This window comes from Morone saxatilis, unplaced genomic scaffold (assembly GCF_004916995.1).
Source record: "Morone saxatilis isolate NCDOM2014 unplaced genomic scaffold, NCSU_SB_2.0 Contig1, whole genome shotgun sequence".
In the NCBI taxonomy this organism is placed as follows: Eukaryota; Metazoa; Chordata; class Actinopteri; family Moronidae; genus Morone; species Morone saxatilis.
In genome coordinates this window covers 15559184-15568619 of record NW_023339651.1, presented here as the reverse complement: position 1 = coordinate 15568619, position 9436 = coordinate 15559184, and the positions used below count along the sequence as shown (strand labels likewise).

Here is a 9436-nt window from a genome sequence, read left to right as displayed (position 1 = left end):
ACACACACACACACATACACTTGCTGGATTCACAAAGACTTGTAAACACAAAACACTGGACTCCTGAAGGTGCATTCAGACCAAAGTGATTTCTTTGCCTTGCAGCTTAGGAATGAGTGCAGCTGTGCGCTCAAGTTAAAACATGCTCACCTGTATTATTGAGTTGCCATTATGCCACTGACTACATGTGCAATTGCGCCACCACTAAAATCCGATTTCCGCTTGGTCTGAACACACCTTTAGATGTGTAATTACAACATCCAGGCATCTACACACACAAGCAATGCAGTATTTGAACACACAGACTAACTACCGGTTGCATAGTCCCCCAGTGGATGACACAACAACTGTGTTGGGACATAGTCCTGTTTTGAAACATGGTCGTGCATACAGTATTGTATAACTTCTCTAAAATTAGTCATAGCTGTTTAGCAGTCAACTGAACAGTGAGTACTGTGTTTGACTGTGTAACACATTGTGACAACACCAGGAATTGAACCCTCTGGCTACAGTGGTTGGGAAAATTCCTACATTCATGAGCCATTTTCACAGTTTCAATGGCCACAGAAGTTTATGAGACGATTCATTGAATCTCAAAATATTTGCTCTCTTGCAGATTCTCCGAAGGGGGAGAGCTCGTCTTTAGATGAAGACAGCAGTGATGCTCTGTCACCAGACCAGCTAACCAATCACGACTCTCCTCTGAGTGCCGTCCCCCAGCTGTCCCCCTCTGACGCACTCACCCAGAACGGGGACATGTCCCCCCCACAGGTACTGTCGCAGGATGTAATTTAAATCAAAACATTCATAGTCAAGAGACTTGAACTTATTCAATAAACCAAGATTCAAATGAGATAAATTTACCATGCAACAAAGCAAGTGATGATAAAAGTGATCACACTATTAACCAGAGAATTATCTTCACAGTTCATTACACAGTCCCCTCCTCCACCTCCTCCACCACCTCCACTCCAGGTGAATGGGTCAGACATCTCCCCATTCCCAAAAGTGACAAATGGGACAATGGTGACCTCGGCAAACTCCCGCCCCTCTACTGGACAGGTCAAGGTAAGGGAATGCTGGTCATTTTCTTCTCTTCCCACCAACACCCTTTTTTTAAGTTGAACATCCTGCAGATTTGATGACTTGTGAATAAATCTGACCTTAATCTCTATTTGTGGAGCAGCTATAACTGGCTAACCCTCCCTCGTCTCTTCGTTTCTTTACTTCCTCCTCCCCGACCCCATTTCTCACGGTTTCTGTCAGCAGTCTCAGGCTAAGACGAGTTCAGACCGTCCTCCACAGAGACCTAAGAAACCAAAGGACAGCAAACCCAAGGTCAGCAAGCTTTTTCTTTCGTTTTCATTTTAACAGGCGCTGACACAGGATTTACGGGTCTGATTGGATTCAAAGAATATTCATCCACAATACACAATAAAAACAAATCTGGGAAGTTGTCAGTACTTATTTTTAGGCTGCTATGTGACTTTTAAGAATTAAGATTGCATCAATCAGATTAAGGAAGGGCCTGGGGTTCGTCATCCACCTAGTTCATCAAGTTGCTCTTTGTGGTTTTGGTGTCAGTTCCCTCAGACTTTGAGACCCAAGGCTTCTCTATAGATATAGTGTTTTGACATTTAACAATCATACAGGGTGAAATACACCGTAGAAGAGGAAGAGATACATTTTTTTGCAACCACAGTATCCTTAATACACGGAATACACCCTTGCATTTTCTGAACCTGGAAATACTTCAGCTGTAGTTATGTTTTTACTGTCGACCTTTCCACATACGTGTACTGAATGCACATACACTTTGTTCTCTAAATGTCCAGAAAGTTTTTTGAGAGAAATCTGTAACTTATGTGCACCAAGACAAGATGTTCACACTGCAAGCCGTAGCGCTCAATTCTGATTTATGGCTCAGATCCGATTTTTTTTGTTTGGCTGTTTACATTTTTTTCAAATGTATTCGATAACAGATTACAGTGTGAACAGGTCACAGTCCTGAACTGACTGCCATGGTGAATGTCGATCTAGAGAAACATAAAAGTCACATGAATTCTGATATGACACTGAGGTCACATTACAAAAATCTGATCTGATTTAGAACAACATATGAAAATGGCCCAAATCAGGATTGAAAAGGTCAAATTCCATGTAAGTCATATATGGGCAAAAAAAAAAAAAAAAGATTTGTGTCACTTGTGCTTGCAGTCTGAACGTAGCCCAACAGTGTAAAGGAACTAAAGAGTTGTCTCCTGGGTGTAGGTAAAGAAGCTGAAGTACCACCAGTACATCCCTCCAGACCAGAAGGCAGACAAAGAGCGTCCACCCCAGATGGACTCGTCCTATGCGAAGCTCCTCCATCAGCAGCAGCTTTTTCTGCAGCTGCAGATCCTCAACCAGCAACAGCAGCACTACAACTACCATACCATCCTGCCCGCCCCTCCCAAGTGAGTGTCAAGCATGACAGAGGGTGTGTGTGTGTGGAAGTGAGGATGACTGACTGCAGTGGTTTTATGCAGTCAACAGTCAACTTGTTTCCCACCCTCCTTTTTCTACCTCATGTTAAACCAGTAGTTAACCCATAGTTCATTTCTACAGCAGAGCCTACAGGCAGCATTCATTGTGTCTTTCTGTCTTGTTCCAACCTTTTCTGCTGTGGTTTGTTCCTTTCACATTAGTGGTTTTTGGGTGAGTTTATAGAGCCTGGAGCATAAAGCAGAAGTAGTGTTTGAAAAAGGCAGGCAATCCCAACATAGCTTGTGTGGCTTGACAATACAAATGTGCAATTTATGGAATATGCTTACTTTTCAAATATTAGATTATTGATGCAATAAAACTTAAAATATCACACTTTACTGTTTTCTACCTCCCCTCAGGCCACCAAGTGAGCAGTCTCCCACAACCAACTCTGGCCCTTCCCCTTCCCGCAGTGTTCCCGCAACTACCACCCCCACCCCCTCCAATCAGAGTGGGACTGCCCGTCAGAGCCAAACTGCAGTGGGAGGAGCCAAACCAAGCACTCTGCCAGCCAACCTGGATGAGTTCAAAGTAGGTTAAATAGACCACTTTGTCCGGTGACAGAAATGTACCTGCCAAGAATATTTTTAACTAAATATGTTTTTATAGTACTTGTTTAACTGCCATTTATGTAAGGAGATCAGGAAGAGTGTGTTAAAACTTTATTGCTGACTAATCCGGTCTGTAAATAAGTACTTTAAACTTACAAGTTTTTTGATGCATGAAGTAAGTTTGTCAACAGGTTAACAGACACACTGTCTGAAAATTAAATATATTTTCTACCATCATCAAAAATTATTATTTATATTTATTTATTATTATATACAAAATACTTATTTACTAGTAATGTCAGGCCTTGCTGTCCCTTCATACCTATATACCCTCCAAAAGTCCCCAAAAAAACCAGTGGATACTAACTGTTAGCTTTGACCTAAGAGCTCAGATTGTATTGATATGATGATTGATAGATATTTGTAGAGGTCAAAGTGTCAAAATATTAGAGTAAAAAGAGAAAAAACAATCATAATGTTATGTAATTGTTCTTTCTGATACCTCTAAACATGTTGTGACCCACTCAGATTAATGGTGAGACCTTTGGGGAGTCCCAGCCACAGGTCGTGAACCACTGAGCTAAATTATGTTCCACTGAACTGTGTTTCTTTGTATCTTACATATCAGGTATTGTGTTCACTTGCACTCTGAGTCACTGCCTTCTAAGTAAGAGTGCTGTTCTGTTTTCTCCTCTCCCAGGTCGCTGAATTGAAACAGGAACTGAAATTGCGTGGTCTGACCGTCTCAGGCACAAAGAATGATCTCATTGAGAGGCTCCGCAACTACCAGGAGCAAAATGGCGGCACCGCAGCGGTTCTGAAAAACGGCTTATCGCAGCCCAGTCAGCAGGGTATGACCTCAGCTGCCAACACCGTCACATCCTCTCCAACCACAACTACCATCCATGACCACCAGTCACGAGAGGGTGGGTTTAGGTTAGCTTTGTCATCGTTGGCTCAGGTGGTTCCAGGGCGGGTCATGCGATTTGGCAGCACCAGCTCCAGCCCTCCGGTCTCCCCTAGTCCATCTGAGAGGTCGTTGGCCGGGATGAGTCCAGATGAGACGAGCTGTAACGGAGACATGTTTGGAGAGATGGTGAGATCTATAAGGGAAGCATATATTCTTCAGTTATTGTGTTTTTGTTAAAGATGCTGGCAAATAATTAAACATTTCCTTTAAACCTTCTCCTTACATTCTTCTCTCTTTGTTGTCCTTCAGGTGAGCTCCCCCCTGACCCAACTCACCCTGCACCCGTCTCCTCAGCACCCATCAAATGTCTCTCCGCTCTCCAAGGTCAAAGAGGAGAACCAGAGCTCATGCTGCCTCTCTAGGCCTTCACCCTCGTCATGTCAGCCTCCAGATCCACTGTCTGGAGTAGCCATGGACACCATGGACAAGGACCAGATGCTCCAGGAGAAAGACAAACAGATCGAGGAGTTGACCAGGATGCTGAGGCAGAAGCAGAGGCTGGTGGAGACCCTCAGGTCCCAGCTGGAGCAGGGCAAAATGGCAGGTGGGATAATGTTGGAGAAGGAAGGAAGCGAGAAGAACAGAACATCCCCAGAGGTTAAACTTCCAACTCTCATAAAAGCCTCTGCCATTCAGCCTCCCACTCTCCCTAACGGCATCGTGGTGAAGGTTAAGAAGGAGGTGGAGCCCGAGGAGGGGATGGAGGGAGTAACGGAGGAGGCTCAGGCAAAGAAACCGGCCCAGCCGATGCAGTGCTCGCAGGAGACTCTGCTCAGGCTCCAGCACATTCAACGGCTGCAGGTCCAACAAGCTGAACAGCAGAAACAGACACTGCAGCACAGTCAGGTGCAACTGCAGAAAGTGGTGGAGGCTAAGTCGAACCCTCAAAAAGTACAACAGCAGAAGAAAGAAGCCCAAATCCTGCTCCACCAGCAGCATCAACTGCAGCAGCTCATCATACAGCAAACCCAACAGAAACAGGCCCAGCAGAAGTTAGCACAGCAGAAACTCGCCCAACAGAGACTCAGTCAACAGAAGCTAGTGCAGCAGAATCAGCTCAAACAAACTCAAGGGCAAGTTCAACAGAGCCAGCAGAAGAACCCTGTTCAGCTGAAGCAGGTTCAGGTGCAGATCCAGAAGCCTGCAGTGACCCAAACCCAGCAGAGGAAGCAGCTGAAGGCTCAGCAGAGGCAGCAGCAGAAACGGCAGACAGCAGCTGTCACCACACAGCAGGTAACGTCCCAGCAGCTCCACATAATGAAACATACTTGAAATGTAAAGGTGGGAATTTCACCACATTGACACCAACATGGTCAACTCTCTGAATGTGGAAGAAGTCTTATTGTCAGTGAAACAGAAACATACTCTTTGGTTTCCAGGCGGCTCCGGTCCTCATCAACCAACAGAACGGCACTCCGATCCACACTCAGGCCATTTCATTAGACCTCCTCAAGGCAAATGGCACGCCGACACTGGTCACCGACAGCAACGGCAACCACTACCTGATCGCCCTCACCAGTAACGCCACAGACGGACAGAACGGAGTGTCCTCATTGGCCAAAACCAACGGACGCATCACGCTGCAGGTACAGTAGCTTGTTCTTTGGTGGGTTGCGCTGGGTTAATAATACGCAATGAAATATTTATCTCTGCTTGTTGTCTTCTTTTAGAGATTGCAGTCGACTCCAAGTAAACTTCCCAGCACTGACAGCCAATCAAAAGAGCAGCCAGAGGCAGAGCCTGAGAGCCAACAAATCAAAAAGGTACAACCAAGGCTCAGTTTATGTCAGTATGACACATGCTTTTAAGTTTATTTATTTATTTCTTTGTTTTAAAGACAAGTATGAACTATGATGTACATCATACTACAGAGCAGCAGGACAGTCTGCATCTTACAAGCAGTAACATCTACCTGCCACAAGGTGTCGCCACTAACACATGAAAACTGCAGCCTGTTATTCAGAAATAAGAGTTAACTTGCCAATCATAATTGATAATTCAGCATATTGATGTCCGATGTCCACTCTCTTCACTCAGGGACAGAAGGCGGGGCTGCACCTGGACACCAATGGCGTGCCACAAACCAGCCAATCAGTCACCGCTCCGCCCAACCTGCAGCCTTTCTTTGACGACATGTCAGACAGTGAAAGCCAAAGCACCTTCACATCTCTCAAGGTAACGCCGACCTCCTCCTCCACTCAGCTCCCTCTTCATCTCGTCATCTCTACTTCTCAGGCTTCTCCACATGTTGGAAACTTCATTAACTTTTGCTCCTTGTTTCTTCTCTTTTCTTTTCATTCCATCACTCCATTCGGGCAGAGAGAGGAGGTGTGTCCACCTTACGACCGGCACACACTGTTCACCCCTCCCTCTCCCAAACCCATCACCTCCCTTCCTACTCAGCGCTCCAAAGTATGTCCTCTAGCACGTCTTTCTTTCCATCTCTTCTTCAGTGTCCTTTTTCTGTCCGTTCCTCCATTTTCCATCTCAGCTTCTCACGCTGAGCTGTGTGCTCATTTTACTGAGTGTAGAAGGCAGTTGGAACACTTTGGGCGAAGCAGTTGCAGTGGTGTTAGGTTGGATTTTCCGTGTGATAGTGCTTGACTGTGAATATCTATTTGTGTCTCTCTTCTGTACTTTGACTGTAAGCATTATGGTAAATGTTTCTATATTCATCAGATAGTTGTTATAAACTTGTTGCATTTAGATGTGAAAAGGTCACTGGAGGTCAGTCAAGTGTTTCCAGTCAAGTGAAAGTGAGAATCACAAACCACTACACGTTGTATTTTGGTCTGTTAAGACTACATATATCAATCCTACTCCTGTAGCTTCCAAGTGACTGATACCAAAACCTGTCTTTATTTGCATATAGTCTATACAACGGCATGAAACCAGACAACAAAACTAAAAGTGCCACATCCTTGTTGTGCATTACCTGCACACTTATGTAGCATGAGCGCCACGTTAGCAGAGCAGCAGCAGCTCCAGTGCTCTGTCTACAAAGGATGCGTACAGGCTCTGTATTAAGAGGTCACAATCATTTTGGTTCAATTTTCTCAATTTTGTGTTGATTCTGGCAGCCCCTTTGGAAAAAAGCCCCCTTCCTCCCTCTCTACCTCCCTCCCTCGTTTCTGGAGGGAATCTGATCAAATCCAACCCAGTGGCAGGCATTAAGAATAACTATATATAAATAGCAAATCTTATCGCTGATGGTCTTGTTTGTTTTTGTAGGTCATATAGAGGCATCAGTATTCAATTGTAGTACATTTAAGCTTTTAAAACGGAAGAAAATAAACTTTGGAAAATACGCTTTGGGGTTTGGAAATCACTGCTGTAGAAATATAAAAACCTCTGCACGCTGCATGTACATTTAGCTGTAATATTTCCGTCGTTTAGGTCTGGCCAGTTATCTACAGAGATAAGACATGCTAACCAAAGAGCAGACAGTGCAGTGCTTTCAGTTGGAGTGTGTGTTGCAGTGCAGTTTGTCTGTTGTGGAGAAGTCGGTGGAGCTGTGTGTTTACTGTGTGTGCTTGGTGGCTGACTGATAACATCTTCTCTGTCAGCAGGAGAACGGCATGAACAGTCAGCAGATGGACGACCTGTTTGACATCCTGCTCAAGAGTGGAGGTAATGAACTGTTACACACATTAATGAGAGACATCGTGAGCCTGTTGTCTCCCGCACTGATGACATTTTTCTCTGTCCGTCCTCCTTCAGAAATCCCCGGCTTCAAGGCCAACCCCGACCCTTCCCTCGCCCCTCTCCACTCCAACCCGCCCTCCCCATCTTCTCCCCCGTCTCCCCTCCACCTCTCCCCTTCCACCCCTACGGAGCCCCTCATCTCCCCTCCGCCTTCCGTGGGAGAGTCCTGCACAAGCAGCGGCCGTCTGGAAGACTTTCTTGAGAGCACCACAGGCGCCCCGCTGCTGGGCGTGGAGCCCGACGGCGGCCTGACGCTGATCGACGACCTTCACAGCCAAATGCTGAGCACGCCCAGCATCCTGGACCACCCTCCCTCCCCCATGGACACGTCTGACCTGGGCTTCTCCCCGCACTCTACGGGGCTGGACTTTGGCGACCCCACTCTGGACAGCATGGACTGGCTGGATATCTCCATGGTGGGGAGCACCCTCGGAGGGAGCGGGGGCAGCGGAGGGGGGAGAGGAGAAGAAGGACGAGGAGGAGTGGGAGCTGGCGACGGGGGCACGAGCCTGGCCCCGCTGGCGCCACACACTCCGCCGAGCGTCTTCTCGACCGATTTTCTGGACAGCACGGACCTGCAGCTGCACTGGGAGTCGTGCCTGTAGCCCCCGCACACACACGGACACGCGCTGGCTCACACTGTGTACAGGCTCCGTCTTTATTTCATGCACATACAGAAACCTTTTCTATGCTGTCTCTACCACTGCGGGGGTCACTGGCACATGCAAACACACACACATTTACACAGTTTGCCCTGTCTTTCACTGGCTGTTACTGTATGCAGGATGAGGTGAAATAAGAAAGAAACAGAAATGAAATTCATAGAAGGACTTGAATTGGTGGAACTGAAGTGGACTTTTTGAGATTTAATTCTATGGGGATCCACACAGCCGGCTGTTCATTTCCTGTGTCCTGCATTATAACCAGGTTAAAGTGAACCAGCAGGAAACTAAGTGTAGGTCACTGTAATTCAACATTTCAACCCTTGGAAAAGGTTTGACGGATTCGAGCAGAGGAGGGGCTGTCAGTGGCGTTTACTCGGGCTCCTCGAGATAGCGGCGTGTGTGTGTCAGTGCCTCCTAAACTTTGCACTTATGCTGAATCTGATTGGTTTAAAGGGGGGGTGTTCAGGTCAACGGCCGAAATCTTCAGCGCTGTCTGCTGAGACCGCCACGTGTTAGGCTGATCAGCTGAGCCGTTGGCGGTGTGAAAAGAAAGGCAGCTGTTGGTGACCTTGTTGCCTCACCGTGACAACCTGAACCCCGCCCACACTAGTCAAAAACAACAAAAAAACAACCATCATTGGTTGATAGTTGCTATTGGAATGAACCATATCAGTGGCAACAGTTTGAATTGAAGCCTCAGTGGAGGTTGCGTATTATTGGTAACATTATGGTAGACCACTATGTATTGCTGTATATGGGGTGTATATTATCAATTGTCCATATGACTATTTTTCTTTGCTGGTTGCTTTAGAGTCGAGCTAGCCGGCTGGGGAACATAGGGTGAGGGCGGGGCTTCAAAACTACTTGGACCTTGTCATTTTTTTAAAGAAAAAAAAGTTAAAAAAATAAACATACTATAAAAACTCAAAAGATGCGTCTGTTTTTCTTTTACACACTGTCACAACTGATAAGCTACAAAGCATTCCATATGAGACAAAAGACAATTAGTGCTTTATTCA

General features: G+C 46.1%; 1 protein-coding gene across 1 annotated transcript in view; it reads left to right on the top strand.

Annotated features, from left to right (window-relative positions):
- The window catches only part of mrtfab (myocardin related transcription factor Ab), a gene marked incomplete in the record, with an annotated part of 45858 nt that extends 37140 nt beyond the window's left edge, over positions 1–8718 (top strand). Inside the window, 13 exon segments of the mRNA XM_035657950.1 lie at positions 617–771; positions 928–1068; positions 1267–1338; positions 2272–2456; positions 2886–3057; positions 3778–4173; positions 4297–5280; positions 5427–5633; positions 5718–5810; positions 6085–6222; positions 6367–6459; positions 7617–7677; positions 7768–8718. Of these exon segments, the coding sequence (XP_035513843.1) occupies positions 617–771; positions 928–1068; positions 1267–1338; positions 2272–2456; positions 2886–3057; positions 3778–4173; positions 4297–5280; positions 5427–5633; positions 5718–5810; positions 6085–6222; positions 6367–6459; positions 7617–7677; positions 7768–8357 (3287 nt within the window).
- Between the last annotated feature and the right edge of the window lie 718 nt (positions 8719–9436).